Source organism: Juglans regia, chromosome 9 (assembly GCF_001411555.2).
Source record: "Juglans regia cultivar Chandler chromosome 9, Walnut 2.0, whole genome shotgun sequence".
In the NCBI taxonomy this organism is placed as follows: Eukaryota; Viridiplantae; Streptophyta; class Magnoliopsida; order Fagales; family Juglandaceae; genus Juglans; species Juglans regia.
The window spans coordinates 23997672-24018322 of NC_049909.1; the positions used below are offsets into that span (position 1 = coordinate 23997672).

At 34.8% G+C, this 20651-nt stretch overlaps 3 protein-coding genes across 7 annotated transcripts; 2 read left to right on the forward strand and 1 right to left on the reverse strand.

Moving 5' to 3' along the window:
* The first annotated feature begins 1195 nt into the window (after positions 1-1195).
* On the forward strand, positions 1196-5290 carry LOC108994830 (calcineurin B-like protein 3). Of its 5 annotated transcripts, none has more exons than XR_004802422.1 (10): positions 1196-1262; positions 2680-2761; positions 2850-3000; positions 3307-3389; positions 3572-3631; positions 3746-3854; positions 4037-4089; positions 4165-4245; positions 4448-4560; positions 4997-5290. XR_004802422.1 is itself a non-coding variant. In XM_035694099.1 (10 exons), the coding sequence occupies exons 3-10, from the start codon at positions 2881-2883 to the stop codon at positions 5052-5054; spliced, it is 681 nt and encodes a 226-aa protein (XP_035549992.1). In that variant the 5' UTR covers positions 1196-1262; positions 2680-2761; positions 2850-2880; the 3' UTR covers positions 5055-5290. The 5 variants fall into 5 exon arrangements, 4 of the variants coding, with proteins under 4 accessions (XP_035549992.1, XP_035549995.1, XP_035549993.1 ...); XM_035694099.1 differs by having other exon boundaries at positions 2850-3004; XM_035694102.1 differs by having other exon boundaries at positions 1217-1262; positions 2687-2761; positions 2850-3004.
* Positions 5291-7256: 1966 nt separating this feature from the next.
* LOC108994817 (heat shock cognate protein 80-like) lies at positions 7257-10677 on the reverse strand. Its single transcript, XM_035694098.1, has 3 exons — positions 10464-10677; positions 9402-9543; positions 7257-9307 (listed from the first exon to the last, which is right to left on the reverse strand). Exons 1-3 carry the CDS (start codon positions 10584-10586, stop codon positions 7470-7472), a joined length of 2103 nt encoding a protein of 700 aa, XP_035549991.1. The 5' UTR covers positions 10587-10677; the 3' UTR covers positions 7257-7469.
* A 3649-nt stretch (positions 10678-14326) lies between these two features.
* LOC108994855 (protein transport protein SFT2-like) lies at positions 14327-20556 on the forward strand. Its single transcript, XM_018970256.2, has 4 exons — positions 14327-14706; positions 19460-19727; positions 19820-19924; positions 20227-20556. Exons 1-4 carry the CDS (start codon positions 14507-14509, stop codon positions 20335-20337), a joined length of 684 nt encoding a protein of 227 aa, XP_018825801.1. The 5' UTR covers positions 14327-14506; the 3' UTR covers positions 20338-20556.
* The last annotated feature ends 95 nt before the right edge of the window (positions 20557-20651 follow it).

The window sequence follows — 20651 nt, forward strand, 5'->3', positions numbered from 1 at the left end:
TAAAAAAAATTAAAAAAAATTAATTAATTTTTTAATAATAAATTTAATTATTTTTCAAAAAGATCGTAGATCGGTCCCTCCCCTTTCTAACATGTTCGTATCTTTTTTTCTTTTACTTTTTTTTTAGGATGAGCATCTTTCACGTTCGGGTACAAAATTACAACCGGCGTGTGCAACTGCCGTGGAATCGGCTGACTGTCACGTCAGCATTTGTCAGAAAAATTAAAAAAAAAAACAGAGAGAAATTTGAGAAAAGTAGAACTTCAGAAAGAAAATAATCCATATGACTGTAAACATCTGAGAGGAAGCAGAATCTCGGAAAGAAGATTTGAGAAAAGTTTTATATTTGAGTGAGAGCATTTTGCACAGATTGCATAGAGAATTTACTACAGAAAATTCTATGCCAACACATGCATTTCACTTTCCTGAAACTCATTTGCCAAACATTCAAAAATAAAATAAAAAGAATCCCAAAACAGAGAAATTATTTCTAACATCACTGTAAACAAACAAATATTTCATTTCAAAAGCACAAATCTCGTTCGTTCGATCTAACAAGACGCTCTCTCTACCAAGACGCTTTCTTACTTCTCTACGCTTTCTGGGCAACTTGGCCAGCTTGTACTGCTGCTGTTCCTGAACCTTCGCGGGGAGATCAGGATCTATAAAGGCCTTAAAAAGCTTGCGCTTTAGCTCGAATTTCGCTGCCATCTGACGGCGTTGGTGGTCGTGGTGCTGAAGCTATGCCGAAACCCAGTTCGAAGGAAAGGACGTCGGTCTCCTTTAGCTCTGGTGGGTATTTCTGTGGAGAGAGAGAGAGAGATTGTGACTCTTCCTTGCCGTTCAGGTTGTGTTTAGATGTTGAAGTGAGTTGAGTTGAGTTGAGTTAAGATGATAAAATATTGTTAGAATATTATTTTTTAATATTATTATTATTTTAAAATTTGAAAAAGTTGAATTGTTTATTATATATTGTATTGGAATTTAAAAAAATTGTAATGATGATTTGAGATGAGTTGAGATGAGTTTGTTAACCAAACTCACCTGTCTCCTTTTTTTTCTCCCACTCATTTCCTTTCTGTGATTTGCTGTATTTGCAATAGAATGAAACGCATCGTTTTATTTAATGACGTGGAGATTCCCTTACAACCAGGCTGGCTGCAAAAAGCATTTTTCTTGATACAAATACCGCGAGGCGCACGAAAGCGTGTACAATTCAAAAGCGTCGTTGCAGAGCTTTCCCTTCACTCTTCGGGAACAAGGTGAGCGCTTTCCCTTTGTGCTCTGCCGTTGGCTTGCAGAGTAACGCTGGGAAAACGAAAGAATATTCGGTCTTTATTTGTTTCTTTTGCTTTAATTGGCTTCTGAGCTGAAAAACTGATCGTCGAGTTTATTTACTAATTATCGTTCACAGAATTCAGAAAATCTCGGAGCTTTATCACTGTACGGTAGAAAACTCACTTAACTAATTCTATCGTACAGTTTTGTTTTCAACTTACATTTTGTTTCGCTTACTTGTTGCTTGTGCAATTGGATGATCGGATCTTGCTATAGACGTCTTTTATGGTATTTGGATCACAGATTAGATTCTCAATCTGTGATCGTCTCATTGTTAATCTTTTCGGTTACTCTGGAATTTCATTGGAGTTCGTGTCGTAGGGGCGAATTCTAGAAGTTTGTTAATAGTAGATTCTCAATCTGTGATCGTCTCATTGTTAATTTTGTTGGTTACTCTGGAATTTCAGTGGAGTTAGTGTCGTAATTACGCCTAATTTAGTCGTATGATGTCATAATTCTAAGCTCGGGTCTAGTGAATAAAGAAAAACGTGGGGGGGGGTACTTTGTTTTTATTAAATTCAGTTTTTTATTTGATGAATGTTTCGCATATGTGCATGCAATTGTGATTTTCTTGGTCCTGGTGATTCAATTCTGGTTTTTATTGCAATAATTCCAAAAAATGGTTTTGAGCTAGCTTTTTGAGGCCAGCTTGGGAATGACTTGGTTGAATTTGGTTAGTATCTCCCTTCATTACCTAGTAAACTGTATTTTTTCCTTTCAACCTCAATGTTCAGGAGATTTCTATTGTTTTTTCCCATGAATTTCCATGAAAATGTTAGGATGTATCAGCTGAAAAGATTGAAACGCATGTTATTCCTCACAAGTCACCAATTACCACTCTCAGTCATTCAAATCTTAAGTTGGATTATGCGTTATCAACCTGTGCACTCCATAGACATTGTTATCTACCATAATTTGTAACTTGAAGTATATTCTGATCCTGGAATCTGTTTTTTGTTTGGCTATTCTTTTGTACACTAGCTGTCTAACTTGGTTATGCCTCCTATATTTGGGCTTAAAAAAGGAAAACAGATCTCTGAATTTCACCCTCAGGAATATGCTATATAAATAAGCTATTGAGTCTAGATAATTAATGCTATTGCGGTAGAGAAAAATATATATTCCTCCACATTCTAGAAAAGGAAAGAAGACAAAAAGGAATAGAGAAAACAACTTCAAATATTTCAACAGACATCATGCACCATGTGATATGTCCATGTCCTGACCGAAACATGTTGCAGTTTGTCCTGACATTCTACAGCTATCAAAAGCTATGTCTCATGTATGGTTGAGGATTTCTTGCTGCATCAGGTCACATTGAACAATTTTCTTTCATTCCAGGAACCAGGTCTTGGCGGCCCCAGTTTTTCTACAGATTTTGGCAATTTTAATTTGGACAGCAGAAGCTGGAAATGATTAAAAGGTCCATTCTGCTCTTTGCCTGCATATGGATCATTTTCTTGCATAGAGTGACCTAAATAACATTTTTTTTCTTTCCTCTGTTCAAACAGGTATGGAGTGTTTTGATTTGCTGAAAATATCATGTTGCAGTGCATAGGGGCATTTAAGCATTTTGGTGCTTCCCTACTGCGGTGTTGTGACCTTGATTTATACAAGCAATCAAGAGGACTTGAAGATCCTGAACTTCTTGCAAGGGAGACAGTTTGTATGCTATCAATCTGTTTTTTGTTTGTCATGCCATTATTTATCTGTATCATGTATTGCAGCAATGAGTTTTAACAATGATAGATGAATACATACCTATGAATTAATGCCATATCGTTTAGAATGGCTTTTGTATGATTGTATCTTGCTTTAACTTTGTGCTTTCCAGTGTGTAGAACTAAATAAAAACAGATATAGATCGATTGTAGCTCTAATGTATTTTATCATGCAGTTCCTTTCTATTCAACATAACAATAAAATGATTTACTGAAGATTATTGATATTTTCCTTACTTGGATGCAGTCAGTGTAAGTGAAATAGAGGCACTTTATGAGCTCTTTAAGAAGATCAGCAGTGCCGTTATTGATGATGGGCTGATTACCAAGGTTTGTATGTGTTTTGTAGTTTTGTACAGGCTACTGGACAACTTATGCTCTAAGCATATATTTTTTACATGATTCGAGTGGATGTCGTTGTGGTATTGTGCTTTACATGAAACTGATGATCCTTCCTTTTACATAATCAGTTTATAGCTTCTCTGAAGTTGTGTATTGTATACCCTTTACAGGAAGAGTTTCAATTGGCGTTATTCAAGACAAACAAGAAGGAGAGCCTGTTTGCTGATCGGGTAACCTGTTTTTATTTTTATTTTCTGTTTAACAAACCATTTTACCACTGCACCTATTAGATAAGAGTGTATCTCATAAGTTTCTCACTGTCTAAGCATTACTCATTATTGCAGGTGTTTGACTTGTTTGATACAAAGCACAATGGAATACTAGGTTTTGAAGAGTTTGCTCGTGCTCTCTCTGTTTTCCATCCAAACGCCCCTATTGAGGATAAGATTGATTGTACGTGGTTTGGGCTTGGCTAGAGTTTTTCTTGTGTTCCCATCTTTTAGTCAAAGATTTTGATCATATGAACATATTTGTGACATGAATGCATTAGCTTAGAAGAGTAAATTTCATCATCATTTCTCAGTTATACAACTGCCTGGTAATTTCTTTACGTTAACTATAATGTCTTCTTCCAGTTTCGTTCCAACTATATGATCTAAAGCAGCAAGGTTTCATCGAACGACAGGAGGTAAATATTGTTCTGACAGGGATAATCTCTTTAATTGCTAGATTTGATTTTTCAAATGTTCTGCCTTCTGTCCAGGTAAAGCAAATGGTAGTCGCCACGCTTGCTGAATCTGGGATGAATCTTTCGGATGATGTTATAGAAAGTATTATTGACAAGGTGCTCGCTCAACCTCATGGTTAGCTTAATGCTTAATTATAGTGTTCATTATCATTGTCACTTCTTGCTGAAGGAAGTCCAGGTGTTTCATTGTAATTCATTGCAAGAATGTGTACGCATAGTTTAAGTGTTACTTTTTGAACTAATAAAAAATAAATAGTATTACGTTATGAACTCTAGAGTCTAAAGCCTTGTGTTTCAGACCTTTGAGGAAGCTGATACAAAACATGATGGGAAGATTGACAAGGAAGAGTGGAGAAGCCTTGTTTTGCAACATCCATCCCTCCTGAAGAATATGACTCTTCAATACCTGAAGTAAGTTCTGAACTACGGTGTCTATCTTTCTTTTCTCTCACTGTTATAAAATGATTACCTGTGAAATTTGTGCATTACTCCTGATCTTTGTCCTCCCCACTCAACAAATAAAAAGTCCTAGGTCAGGTATTTGCCAATCTTCCCTCACGGAAGGAAACTCATAAAATCACTCTTTATTGATGATTCTGCTGCAAGCATAAACATTAACCTGTCTTGGATGGATTTAACCTGTCTTGGATGGATGTGATCCTAGTTTTGTGTCTGCAAATCTATGCTATTGCTTCGGTATCTGATGTACCCATGATACCTTGCTAACAGAGAACAAATAGTCAGAAGCTGTTTTTTTATTTATTAAAACATCGTGAAGTTAACTAGTTACTCATGCATCTTCGTAGGATAAGTTTTTAATAGAGATCTGCTTCATTTGTTTGAGCAGGGACATAACCACAACATTCCCAAGCTTTGTGTTCCATTCACAAGTCGATGATACCTAAACTTGAGAATTGCACCGAAATTCAGAAGGCTTTCTTAATCATGGTTGGTTTGTCTCTACAAACTTGTGCCCGCACACGTATGAAGGGCCCTAAAGTGTTTACATCATTTCGATTTTAGTTGTTTATTGAGGATTTTATCCAATGACCGGATTTTCACTTCACAATAGATGTGGGCTTATACATTGCAAGTTGCAGAAATAATAGGTTCAAATTTAATAAAAGATCTCAATTATTAAGGTGCAGAACTTGCATGAAGTGTTGTGTAAGTAGGTTCTTCTCCGAAGGGAAGTTGACACGACTTTAGGTAGTAATGATCAAATCCAATATTGGAAGAGCTAGCTACCCCTTCTTCCCTCGAACGCAGGGACGTCGAGTTATGCAGCATGTTAAAATTGTCATAGGAAAATGATGCTACCTCTTTCGGCTCCTATTGTATTGGTCCGCGCCATGCATACATCACAAGTAGGAGAACAGATAATGTAATTACAGGTCCCAATGGTTAATGGATCATTTTTCTAATCAGCAGAAGGAATAGATGACAAACACGGCACCCTATAATTGCTTGACCACGCCTTAGACGGAGACAGATCAAGGATTAGATGTGGATTCTGCTCTTGAAAAGTTAAGGCAGAGAGGCAGCTAGTATTCAAAGTACTCCGGGGATTAGAAGACGCGCAGAGGTAAAGGAGAGAAACTAGCCTACTGATTTCATCAATCAGTAGGACAAATGCACGCGATTCCTTGTTATCTCAAACACGCACGCCTGCGCTCTAACACCATCTGGCTATTGGAAAAAGAGTGGGCTACTCTGCCGCCCACTCTTACCGCTGGCGTAATGCTTAGTAGTTTTATTTTTATATTTTTTTAATATATTTAAATATTTTTAAAAAATAAAAAAAATATATCAATTTACTTAAAATCATTTTCTCAATCACTAAAGATTAGGTACGTTTGGGTAGTGAAAATACTTGAGAAGTATTGAGAATATTTGTGAATAGTTACGAGTAGAGATTAAAATGAGTTTGTGGGCCCTATTGAGAGTATTTTGAATTGTTTGGATATGTAAAGTATGTTGAGTGGTTGATTTTTGGATAGGTAGTTGAAAAATGTGTGGGTCCCATAAATATTATAGTGATTTTATTATAGTGACTTTTTAATATTAATAAATATTATAATGATTTTATTTTTAATTTATATATAATAATGATAAATATTATATTGATTTTATTTTTTATTTATATATTATAATATTTTATTTTTTGTTTATATTTAATAATGATAAATATTATAGTGATTTTATTTTTTATTTATATATTATAGGATTTTATTTTTTATTTATATATTATAGCGATTTTATTTTTTATTTATATATAATAGCGATAAATATTATAGTAATTTTATTTTTTATTTATATATTATAACGATTTTATTTTTTATTTATATATAATAGTGATAAACATTTTTTATTTATATATTATAATAATTTTTTATTTATATTTAATAGTAATAAATATTATAGTGATTTTATTTTTTATTTATATATAATAGTGATAAGTATTATAAAATGTTTGTGAATAGTTATGAATAGAGATTGAAATGAGTTTGTGGGTCTCATTGAGAGTATTTTAATTTATTTAACATGTAAAATGTTTTTAAAAGTATAAAAATATTTGAAAAATATTGAAAATTCCTTGATAGCCCAACAGAGCCTTAGCACCGTGAATGATTCTCTCCTTCTGAGTTGGCTCAGTGTCACCCCGATCCTAAAAGAATTTGGAAAGTCGATCAAATTTTCAAAGAAAGAGTAATGTTATACAATCTTTTCAATCTTCACGTTATATTTTTTAAAATTTTAATATTTTTTAATACTTTTTCTAAAATTAATTTCTTAAAATTAATTTAATTTTTATATTCATTATTTATATATTAAATACTTGATAAAATATATATATATATATATATATATATATATAATACGAGATAAGAAGTTGGATAGTGCTCATTTTCAAAACCGAAAATAATTGCACGCACACAGAAGGTGTAGTCCATCCGATAAGGTGATTTGGCCTTTTTATTATTATTATTATTTTTTATATCGTTATACATTTAAAAAAATAATAATTCACAGCATCACTTGAAAACATTTCTTCACTCATCAAGTTAAAAAAAAACCTTGACAGGACCATGTTGGGACAAGTAGCATTTTCCATAATCTAAAAGCAAACATGATATTCCAAGGCAAATCATATAAGCATCTGCCAAAATTTTGTTCGGATCCTCGCAGTGAGGCACAAAAGAGGAATATATATTAAAACGATGATAAAATGTTCATAAAAATTAAAAAAAAAAAAAAAAAAAAAAAAAAAGGGGGAAAATAAAAAGAAAGAAACTACGACAGTTTTTAATCAAAAGGCTTTAATCAACTTCCTCCATCTTGCTGCCCTCAGCATCGGCATCTGCTTCTTCCTCCAGGGGAGGCATGTCTGCGTCACCATCGCCTGCTTCCTCGTCAATGCTCAAACCAAGTTTTAGCATCCTGTGGATTCTGTTGCCAAAGGTGTTCGGGTCGTCCAGGCTGAAGCCAGAGGTGAGGAGGGCGGTCTCGAAAAGCAAGAGAACAAGGTCCTTCACAGATTTGTCATTCTTGTCCGCATCAGCCCTCTTCCTGAGCTCCTCCATGATGGGGTTCTCGGGATTGATCTCCATGGTCTTCTTGCTCGACATGTAGCCGGCCATGCTACTGTCCCTCAAGGCCTGGGCTTTCATGATTCTCTCCATGTTGGCAGTCCATCCGTACTCACCAGTCACCAAACAGCAGGGTGAATCGACAACACGGTCGGACACCACAACTTTCTCCACCCTGTCACCCAACACATCCTTGATAACCTTGCAGAGACCCTCAAACTTCTCCTTCAGTTCTTCCTTCTTCTTCTTCTCATCTTCACTCTCATCCAGTTTCAACCCTTCCTTGGTAGCTGAGACCAGCTTCTTCCCTTCGAATTCCTTGAGCTGCCCAACAGCATACTCATCAATAGCATCTACCATATAGAGAACTTCGTAACCTTTCTTCTTCAGCTTCTCCAGGAACGGAGAGTTCTCCACTGCCTTTTTGCTTTCTCCAGTAATGTAATAGATATCACTCTGACCCTCCTTCATCCTGGTCACATAATCCTTCAGACTGGTCATCTCATCGCCACTCTTGGTGGAGTGGTAGCGAAGAAGCTCAGCAAGCTTTGTCTTGTTTTGGGAATCCTCATGGATGCCGAGCTTGAGGTTCTTAGAGAAGGCCTCATAGAACTTGTTGTAGTCTTCCTTGTTCTCAGCAATCTCAAAAAACAGGTCAATGCACTTTTTAACCAGGTTCTTGCGGATGACCTTGAGAATCTTGTTCTGCTGTAGCATCTCTCTTGAGATGTTCAAGGGGAGGTCCTCAGAATCCACAATACCCTTGATAAAGCTCAGGTATTCGGGGATCAGCTCCTCACAGTTGTCCATTATAAATACTCGGCGAACATACAGCTTAATATTGTTGGGCTTCTTCTTTGTGTCAAAGAGATCAAAAGGTGCCCTCTTGGGAACAAAAAGTACAGCCTTGAACTCTAGCTGGCCTTCAACTGAGAAATGCTTCACAGCCAAGTGTTCTTCCCAATCGTTGGTAAGGCTCTTATAGAAAGCAGCATACTCTTCCTTTGTGATCTCCTCTGGCTTCCTCATCCAAATAGGCTTTTGCTTGTTGACCAAGGACCACTCGTGAGACACCTCCTTGATCTTCTTCTTTTTCTTCTCTTCCTTTTCTTTCTCTTCATCAACATCTTCGACCTTTCCTTCCTCATCCTTCTTATCTTCCTCGTCCTCATCATCAGAAATTTCCTTCTCAGTTGTCTTCTCAATCCAGAGGGAAATTGGATAGCTAATAAACTCAGAGTGCTTCTTAATTAGGTCCTTCAGGCGGCGCTCCTCCAGGTACTCAAGCTGATCTTCTTTGAGGTAGAGGGTAATCTTAGTACCCCTACCAAGACTCTCCCCGGAGGTGTCTCTGGTAACAGTGAACGACCCGCCAGCTTGGGATTCCCAGACATATTGCTCATCATCATTGTGCTTAGCGGTGACGATGACCTTTTCAGCAACAAGGTAAGCTGAGTAGAAACCGACACCAAACTGTCCAATCATACTCACATCGGCACCAGCAGCCAGGGCTTCCATAAATTCCTTGGTTCCAGACCTAGCAATGGTACCAAGGTTGTTCACCAAGTCTGCACAGACGCAATTTAGCAAATTCTGAGATACAGTAACATGCAACAGATTGTATTAGGTAATTACTGGCAGCAAACTCCTGCTATATCTTACCAGCCTTAGTCATGCCAATACCACTGTCAATGATGGTAAGGCTGTTAGTTGTCTTGTCAGGAATAATGTGGATGAAGAGCTCGGGCTGTGCATCTAGCTTGCTCTTATCAGTCAAACTCTCAAATCGGATCTTGTCCAGTGCCTGGACACGATAACAAATAGAATATTCATACAAACCATTCGAAGGCATTCAGAACCGGCAGTTTCAAATGAATGAAGACGAGAAAATAATTTATACACAAAGTGCGAAGTCAATCGATATACATGTTCTGTGAATTACAACCATAATCAAAGTAGAACATATATAACTACACGACATTATATCTTACTGAATCCAAAGAAAAGCTTGGGCGCATACGTATGCATTTCCATCCATGTAGCAACTCATTCGGTAAGAAAACAACTTGAAAACATTGAATTCAATATGTTGGACGAGAAACAAACACAAATACAAACAAATGTACGAAGCCTGGATACTATCACAAATTGGTTAAATCAAAACAAACATGCAGTCAAACGATACGGTATCGAACACAGCCCATCCACAGCAGTCAAGCTAAACACTAAGATTTTCCGAATCTATTCAACAATAAGGTTGAGATGACAAAAATCAGAGCAGTCCAATTATTTGATAGTTTCCAAATATGTATACTAAACAATAGCATATATTAACGTTCTGATTTATCAAACGTAGCCGATCTACATCTCCGTTCGAACACCAGGAGCACACAGGCACATAGGAAAAGTTCTAAGAAAATTTTATTTTTGTATCATATCAATAATATATTCTACAAAATTACACAACATTGCACGGTACGATGCCAAAAAGTTGGAATCCAAAAGCCAGACTCATAAATCAAACAAACCATGACTTAGAAACGAGCTCAAAGAATCCAGAGCAGTAAATCGAAACGAAACGTTCTCGACACAAGGCATAAGATCCAAGTCAACATTTATCAGAACATAAAATACGAAACATTTAGGAACAAGAAATAAAATCACGGGGATTCAGGGGAGGAAGGCACCAAAGAAAGAAAGAAAGCGAGAGATGGAGAAACACACATCAGAAGCATTGCTGATGAGCTCCCGAAGGAAGATCTCCTTGTTGCTGTAGAAGGTATTGATGATCAAACTGAGCAACTGGTTGATCTCGGCCTGGAAGGCAAACGTTTCGGTCTCCGCCATTCCTTTCTCGCCGTGAATAAACCCTAAAGTCGAAGAAGAAGAAATAGACGGGTGATCAGAAATTCAGAGGAAATGGTGAGCCAATTGGGAGGAGGAAGCGAGACTTTATAGTGGACTTCGCTAGGGTTTCTAGATCCTTCTGTTGCCTAATTATACGTAATAAATTAACTATTTTTTTTTTTTTCTTTTTTATTTGGCTGAGGGAATGTGAATGTCACACGGAGTGCCTTTAACTTTTAAGAAAGTTTCCATTGGGTTACCTGTGTGGTCGGTGTCCCGTAGCACGGACCGTCGTGCTTGAAAATTTAAGAATCGTTTCTTCGCACGTAAGATAAGATGAATTAAAATTAAAATTAAAATTAAAATTAAATTAAATATTATTATCAAATATTTATTAATATTATTTTTTATTTTAATATTTACAAAATTAAATTTTATAATTTATTTTATATAAAAATTTAAAAAAATTATAATAATTAAATAAAATAAAATAATTACGAAAACAAACAAGACTGATAAAGACGGATACAAAGTTAATAAAAAAGATAATGATGGACTTACTACTTCCTGTCACTTATTTACTATTCATTTTATTTATTTATTATTTAATGGTTAAGGAATTAACTATTAATGAAATTGTATATTTTTTTAATTTGTTTTCTTAACAATTAAGGATGTTAAAATAATAACAACAAAATAAAAATTTTAAATACACTATAGAATAATAATAAAAAAATAGTAAGAAAGTAGTAAGTCTATCATTATCTATACAAAAATTATACAATATAGCATTTATGTAAAACATTACATTAGTATAGAGGATTTTTTTTTTAAGGTAGAACAAACTCTATTCATTCATAACGAGACATTACAACTTTGACCTGAAACATATAAAACATATAGAATACAAGCTAGCTACTACTTTTAAGGCTCCCCAATATACAAATTTTTTTTTTTTACTGACATAGTCTAGTTAATTCTTGTAACTCTCTATAAATAAACCATCTGAGAGACAACACTCTGTCTAAAGACCATTATGTCCTAAGATAAAAATTAAATAACACCACACTTTGATTAAGACGGAGTAGATGACACACTCTATGAATAAAAATTCAAGTGATTATGTTTTTTTTTTAAACCTAAAACAATGGAAAAATAAAAAATGTAAAAGATATATGGGAAAATAGCGAATTACAATTTTGAAAGCTGTATATCTACATTTTCAACCTTAGAGGAAATAAAAAATGTAAACACCGAGACTGTGGTGGCACTTGTCCCTCAAGCACCATCCTAGAAGTACAGTGGAACTTCAAGTCTAGAGAACACAGATGACCCTGGTTCTAGAAAATTCATGTGTGGGGCCGATAAAGCTCTCATTACGATAGCGCATGAATGTGTATTTTATTAATTTGTTTTCTCTCCACTTACTCTACCTTCAACATCTTTGATATGATGCTAATTGTAAAATATATGAAAAATAAATAATTTTAGAAAAAAAATTAATAATAAAAAAAAATTTATTTTATTATTATTTGACTCAAATATGCATAATTCAATGTGTGAGTTTTTTTTGAATGACAAAAACAATCTCCTACACATGTGATTTTACATTTGCATATAGATAAACCAATGACAGACTCAAATAGCAAATATTTTAAAATTTAAAAATTAATTAAAAAAATTAATAAAATGAGACGAATAGTCCATACGTGTAATATTGTAAATAAAATGATAAATATATATAACACTAAATCTATAAATAAATATATAAAATAATGTGAATCAATGTGTTAATTTATAAACTTATTTTTATAAATTTATTTTATCCAAAACTTTTATAAAGTGTATGTTTGGGATTGGTAATATGACTTTTAACTTTAGAACTTATAGTTTAGAGTTTAACTAATAAGTTATACTATTAAAAAACTATTTATTGTTTGGTAATCACATGTTAAAAGCATTTTCAAATATGTTATATTTATTTTTAAAACAATTAAAAATATTTTTTAAAGTAGAAATCACATAAAATATCATTTGATTTTTTAAAGATTATGATCATATTTTTTTTATAGATTGAAGTTGTATAGATATTTTCATCTATTAACAATCTTTTTAAAATTAGAATTAGGTTTCTTATTATTCAGAAAATCATCATTTCGATATTACATTTGAGGAAAAATATCAAAATGATGATTTTTCTCAAATGTAATTTTTAGCTTGTTTGATATTAAAAAATATATATATATATAATACTCATATAACCTAATTTTATATTTAAAAAACTTTTAAGACTATTTAAACACTTTAGTCATAGAGGCCCGAAGTTTATCTATCAAGCACACTTTATAAGGGTCTAACTCCACCTTATCTAAAACAAAATATTGCCTTGATAAGTTGATGGTAATATTAAATCAAAATGAGTAATGGTACACGTATAATTATTTTTTATAATTTTTATATAATTATGTGTTAATTAAAATAAAGATATTTGTGTAAATTGATGTTATTTTTATAAATTATTTTATAAAAATATAATTTATTTAATATATAATTGTATAAAAGTTTAAAAAAATAATTGTAAGTGGATAATTTTCAAATCAAAATATAAGTTTATTAAAAAAAACGCTCTTTAGTTGCATGAATGAAAATATATGGAGTCGCTTTGAGGAGCCATTTCTCATTCCAAGAACTAGGCTGCCCATTCCTCGACGGGCTCTCACTCCTCAGCAAGCCCAAGAAAAAGACCAGTCCAGGGCAGGATTAATACCATTTTATTTATTTTCTCTGCATTAATTGCTTCTGTACGATTTTTTTGTAGACAAAATATTTATTTTCTGCACTAACCGATTGAATGCATTAATAAACAATTTTGAATTAAATTTTGTTAAGCTTTTATAATTGTAACACAATTAACATGCTTTCTCATCATCTATATCACCTGTATGTTAAATTATTGAAATATAAAGTAAATAGATCTGCTATCGAACTCGTAAGAGTATTTCTAATAGTTTATTTAAACTTTCATATAAAATTATTAATAAAAAATTATTTTTTCTATTTTAGCTAACAACTATTATAATACCTTATATATAAGCTTTTTTTTAAAAAAAATTTATCATTTAAATATTATTTTTTCTTTTTTTTTTAGTTTAAAGATTTTCTCTAACTACCATTAAACTTATAAAATTTTTATATATTTCAATGTTTTTTTTATATATTAATTTGATTGCAATATTTTCTATTGCTAAAATGACATTAATAGTCCAATAAAAAAATTTAAAAGAAAATTAAAATAGAAAAAACTCATTCATCCTAATTTTTGTGAAATTTTTATACTTCTTCACGTTTTGCAAAATCTTTATCACGAGTAATTTCTCTGTATTAAAATAAAGAATTTTTATAATATTACAACTCTTCATAATTTATATATGAGTAATGTTATACATTATATTCTTATCTTATGATCATAATGAATAGTATGTAATATATTTATCATTAATAGATGATAAAAAAAATAATAAATAATAATTTAATTGTAATAAATATGTCAGATTATATTTAGTAGAATGAAAGTGAGATGATAATATGGTATATAGAATTTTTTATATATATAAAACTGTATATGTGTGCTATGGAGAGAGAAATAAAAAAACAGAAAAAATAATTAAATTATTTATATAAATGAATAGCATGTTAAACGCAGTAAAAATATTATATTGAGAGGTTGTCAGTCATTTTGCATAAAAATGAACTCTCTAAATAATGCCGTTGAACTCAAGCAGGCAGCGTCGCTTGTTTGGCATGGCCTCCGTGCACGAGTAAAGCTACAGTCGTGGAGTGCGCCCTTTCTAATTATATTTTCCTAGAAAGCTACTAGCTAAGAGTGTTTGGTAACCGGGAAAATAAATGAAAAAAAAATAATGCAGAAAATGGCGCAAGGATGGTTCTCAGGGAGCAGTAACGGCGAAGACCAGCAGAAACCATCGTCTACTCTGCTAGCCGATTGGAATTCCTATGCGGCCTCACAAGATTCGGAGGATGGTTCTGATCTGGGCCGGGGTTTCGATCTCGAAGCTGCGGTCAGGTCCGCTAACGACACTGTCTCTGGCACTTTCAATGTGTAAGCCTCTGATTTCTGAACTTAAGCCCCCTTTTTTTTATTATCTGCTTGTTATTTTATTTTGTTGTTTGAATTAAGCGCTCAGTATGTGGATCTGGGCTTTTGGCTGTGATATCCCGGAGTCCGATGGTTACTGGAGTAACGATATTGTCCACAGGGAGGTCGTAGAAAGTTGCTGGTTTCATTTTGCTGCGTTTGGGCTTGATTTTTCTGTTTAGGTGCATTGAAGTGAAGCGACTGGCCAAATTATAGAAACAACTTAGAAAAGTGAGGTTTTAGTTAGACTAACAGGGGCATCACATCAACCTAGAGTCTTGATTTCTAATTTTCACAGATTAACTCTGATTGTGGATAAAGTATGCGATATCCGTTTAAATGGGGAACTGCGTTGGGAGCTAGGTTAGTTGTAAGCTGATGCACTTGCAAATCTTATAAATATAATCGTGAAGTTCGATGAAAGGTGGTGCCACCATGTAAACTCTTTAAGAGTATGCCTTTTCCGAGACAGCAATTTGTATGATGTTGTCAGGTTGAAATTTAAGATAGGTGTCTGAGCCACTTTGTGGATGAAAGGGCATGCTTAGTCATACTCTACCATCAAGAGTTGCGCACGCCCATGTCTCATCTATAAATTAAGTGTTAGCCTTGATATCTTGTGTTAATGCAATGAAAGATTGCCAGGATTTACTTATCGAAAAAAAAAAGATTGCCAGGATCTACTTTGCATTTCTGGTTTAATATATCTTATTGAGCATCCATTTCTCTGTTATAGGGAAGATTTAAAACAAAGCCCTGCTTCCAAATATGTTGTACTGCTGAGCATTGGGCAATGACTCATTATGAATTACTTGTTAGAGACTTCTTTTGACGGGTTTGAATGCGTCAGTCCTGAACCAATGGAGTTGCCCAATAATTATTTGGCAGCATATTATATCACCAGCAGCTCAGTACTTAAAGTAGATAATCGTGTACACCCAGCTTGCTGTTCATTTTGTGAAGTATGCAGTGAGGATTATGTATGCAAAGAAACCCCTAGGGGTTGTTGACTCAAGTGGTAAGGCCTTGGTCTTGGTGGTATGCTCCCTCCAAGGTCCAATGTTCAAATCCCACTGGGTGCAAACAATATATAGGGGCTATTGGACTGGGGGATATACCTGATGTACACTTGTGGGAAACTCCTTGTCAAGGGTATGTGCACCCCCGGGATAAGTCGGGATGCTGTTCCCGGACTCCCTTTGCCAATAAAAAAAAAAGTATGCAAAGATGTCTATTTTTATCAACTTAAGAGGTTGAAGGGATTTCATTGCCCTATCCTTGTGGAAATCCAATTTACGGTGCTAGGATCCCAATTTGCTTTGAGTTTGCTTTAGCTTGAGCAGGCTCTGCGATGTGCACATTTTATACATAGTTCAATGTAATATTGGTGAAGAGTTTCAATATCATATATACTCTCTAGTTTTAATTTATGATCAGAATCCCTCAAATCCTGGAAACAACCTTACTCAAGTTTTAATGTGGAGCTCTTATTTGTGTTTTAGCTATGGGATGTAGCATATGGGAAAGTTAATTTCGAAGCCACAAAACGCATTTGTTAAAGGTAGACAAATTTTAGATTTGTTTCTAATTGCAAATGAAGTTTTGGATGGACGCCTCAAATCTCGGGAACCCGGGTTACTTTGCAAATTAGATATGGAAAAAGTCTATGATCATGTTAACTGGAAATTTCTGCTCTATTTACTTGCAAGATGCGGTTTTGGAGAGAGATGGGTGAAATGGATAGAGTTTTGTATCTCAATAGTACGATTCTCTATTTTGGTGAATGGTTCTCTAGTGGGCTTTGACTCCTCCTGTGGGTTGAGACTGGGAGATCCGCTATCTCCATTACTATTCCTATTTGTCATAGAAGCCCTTAGTAAGATGATTGTAGGGCTTGAGGAATGTGGTTTTCTCCACGGTTTCTCGGTGGGGAATGGTAATTTCGACTCTCTTGATATTTCTCGTTTGTTGTTTGCTGATGATACTCTTATATTTTGTGGAGCAAATATTGGAAATATCCAATCTCTGAGGGCCCTACTTCTTTGCTTCGAAGTGGTTTCGGGTTTGAAAGTTAATCTGTCAAAGTCTGAGATGGTGCCGGTGGGGAATGTTCCTGATGTGGCTGCTCTAGCCTCTCTTTTGGGATGTAAGGTATCCTCTTTACCCCTTCAGTATCTTGGATTACCTCTGGGTACCTCCTTCAAATCAAAGCAGATTTGGAATCCTGTGGTTGAAAAGGTGGAGCGTAGGCTGACATCTTGGAAGAGGTTGTATTTATCCAAAGGTGGTAGGCTTACATTGATCAAAAGTACTCTTTCTAACCTTCCTACCTACTTTTTGTCTCTTTTCCCACTCCCAGTAAAGATTGCCAACCGTATTGAGAAGTTACAATTTGATTTCTTATGGAGTGGTTTGGGGGACGAGTTCAAGTTTCATCTGGTCAATTGGAACACGGTATGCACTCCAGTCTCTGGGGGTGGATTGGATATTCATAACTTGATTAAATTCAATCAAGCTTTATTGGGAAAATGGTTGTGGCGGTACCAACAAGAAAGGGGGGTTTTATGGAAATTGGTCATTGATGCACAAGTTGGGGAAGCATGGGGGCGGTTGGTGCTCGAAAGAGGTACGTGGTCCATATGGGGTAGGGTTGTGGAAAAAGATTAGGAAGGGGTGGGAGACTTTCAGGAGATATACACATACTGGGGTGGGCGATGGCTCTCGCGTAAGATTTTGGTATGATAGATGGTGTGGTGAACGCTGTCTTAAAGACACTTTTCCCGCCATTTTTGAGTTAGCACAAGTAAAGGATGCAGCGATAGCGGACATTTTGGCTTTTTCTAATGGCTCCCCTCAATGGAATGTGGACTTCATTAGGGCAGCCCATGATTGGGAGATGGAGGTTATTTCGGATTTCTATGCGGCTTTGTATTCAGTACGTATGACAGAGGGTACGATGGATAGGATGTTTTGGAGCCCTTCCAAAAAAGGTAGATTCACGGTCCATTCATTTCACATAGTTTTATCGAATCAGGGCAGGCTCTCATTCCCATGGAAGAGCATATGGCAGACCAAAGCTCCTTCAAAAGCAGTTTTTTTTGTTTGGACAACAGCTTTGGACAAAATTCTTACCACGAATAATCTAAGGAAACGACGATTAATGGTATTAGACTGGTGTTATATGTGCAAGAAAGATGGAGAATCTGTTGATCATTTGTTTCTACATTGTGAGGTGGCTAGGACCCTGTGGGCTGATTTTTTTACAGGACTTGGTTTATCATGGGTTATGCCCGGTAGATTGGTGGATTTTCTATCATGCTGGAGAGGCCTTCGTGGAAACACACAAGTTGCAGCAATATGGAAAATGGTCCCTATATGTATGTGTTGGTGTATTTGGCGGGAGCGAAATGATAGAAGTTCGAAAACCAAGAGAGAACAATGGAGGAGCTTAAACGTTTTTTCTTTAAAACTTTGTTTTCTTGGGTGGGGGCTATTGTTTGTAATGGACTCAATGTTCATGACTTTCTTCTTACGGTTGTACAGTTATAGATAGGTATTTCACATGTATACTTCCTGTGTACTTGGGCTTTGCCTATTATTACGAATAAAACTTCTTGATTACTTATCAAAAAAAATTTATTTATTAGAGGATGTAGCATATGAAATTAGAGTCCATACAAAAGGAAAGTTGTCTTGTTTTCTTTATATACAATAGTTGGGCAAAAGACGCTTGTACTATTGTTTCGTTATTATAATTGCCGAAGCAACATAATCCTGAATTTTGGATTGCGTGGCTGAAAGATCTATTGGGCGTGATTAGGGGTGTAAGTTATTTGGTCCGGTCCATGGATTTGGTTTTTTTGGACCGGACCGACTAAAGTATATATATAATTTTTTAAAATATTTTTTAAATGTATTATTTTATATAATAGTTATATAAGTTAATTGTGTAATTTTACTTATAAAAAAAAAATAAGTTAATTATGTAATTTTCATTTAACCTATCACCATTGAACATATGTATTTGGAGTTTGGATGATGAGTAATGATACACAATCTCCCCAGCCTCCACATACCATATTTTTAAAAATTTTTAATATTAACATTTTTTTTTAAATTTATTCTTTTTAAACCAATTTAATTTTTCTATTCATTATTCATATATTAAATATTTGATAAAGGAAAAAAATAATAAAAATTAAAAAAGGTATGATGTGTGGAGGTTGTATAGATTTTTTCTTGGATGATGTTGGATTTTTTAATTTCATTTTCTCAATTTCTTGTTTTTAACTTCATTATGATGATTGCTAATTCTCATGTATGGATATGGATAATTTTGATAATTTTTCCAATTTTTTAAAGGCTATTCTCAAGTATAAAATGTGTAAATAAAGATAAATAGTTGATATTCAAAAGTGTAAACATTGTATTTTTGTATTGGTGGGCCGGAAATAGTCAAAATACACATTAGAAGTGGTTTTGAGCTTTTTGTATGTTTGGCCCATTTTACACTTACCCGGACAGAATTAGGCTGAATGGACCGACCAGACCGATAGCTAACGGTCTGGTCTAATCTAGTCTATAAGGGTAATCAGTCCGGAAAAAGGGTGGTCCGTGACCGGACTGTACCGATTACACCCCTAGGCGTGATATTGAATTGAAAGCTCGTAATTTCTTTCTTTTACAGTTATGCAATCTCTGTTTGATACTTGTTCAGGGTTTCTAAAGGAGTGAGAGATCTACCCGGGAATCTACAGTCCGCCACTAGTAGTATTCCTTCAGGAAAAGCACTTATGTATTTTGGCTTGCTTCTGGCAACTGGGGTTTTCTTTGTTTTCATCGCATTTACCATGTTCCTTCCAGTCATGGTGCTGATGCCCCAGAAATTTGCTATATGCTTTACCCTTGGGTGTGGCTTTATCATTGGGTCGTTCTTTGCACTCAGGGGTCCATCAAATCAGCTCGCTCACATGTCATCAAAGGAGGTATTTTCTCTGCTTAATTTAGATACACCTTTTATTTTACCTTTTGCAACATAGCCATCTAATGCCATATTTTTTCTTATTTACTTATCCAGAGGCTACCTCTTACATTGGGATTTATCTGCAGTATGGCGGGTACCATATATGTCTCCATGGTGCTTCACAGCTACATACTCTCTGTGCTTTTCTCTGTGATACAGGTATCAAATTTCATGCTTCACTAAGCGTGTATTATTTTTCTCACTGGATTTTAGACCTTGGATTGTCGTACTTTATGCATCCCCATAACTTTTGGTTTATCTTTTCACCTCATTTTCACGGAAGAAGATGCAACAATGTTCTGGGCATTTCATCGATTGATTCTAACTTGTTATTTATCATAGACCCGAGAAATGAAATACGATGATCTCAATTCTGTCTATCAACCAATTAACTCTTAAAAGTGAAGATAAGGAGCCATCCAATTGAGCAATGAAATTGATGTTTTCATTGGAACTTGCAGGTTCTCGCTCTCCTGTACTACGCAATTTCATACTTTCCTGGTGGATCTGCTGGGATGAAATTTCTCTCATCTGCCCTTACCTCTTCAGTAATGAAATGTTTTGGGAGGTGATCCAGACCTTTTGTTTTTATGGTTGCCGACCTGTATATGTGTCACCTACTTGGTTGTAGCTACTCGAACTAAACGAAGGTAGCATGTTTTTGGTTATTCATTTCGGTTTGGTTTACCCATCAGGGTGCAATCGAGGAATTTGGTCGAGTAATTTCTGCAAACAGTTGATGGATATATGAATAATGTATTGAAATTAGTTGATGTCCAACTACAAACCCAGAGTATTGGTTTTCTGTTAATAAGCTCCCAAACCAGCGATATTGATGCACCAATCAATCAAGACTCAAGTTGGAAAGATTACACTTGCGCACGTG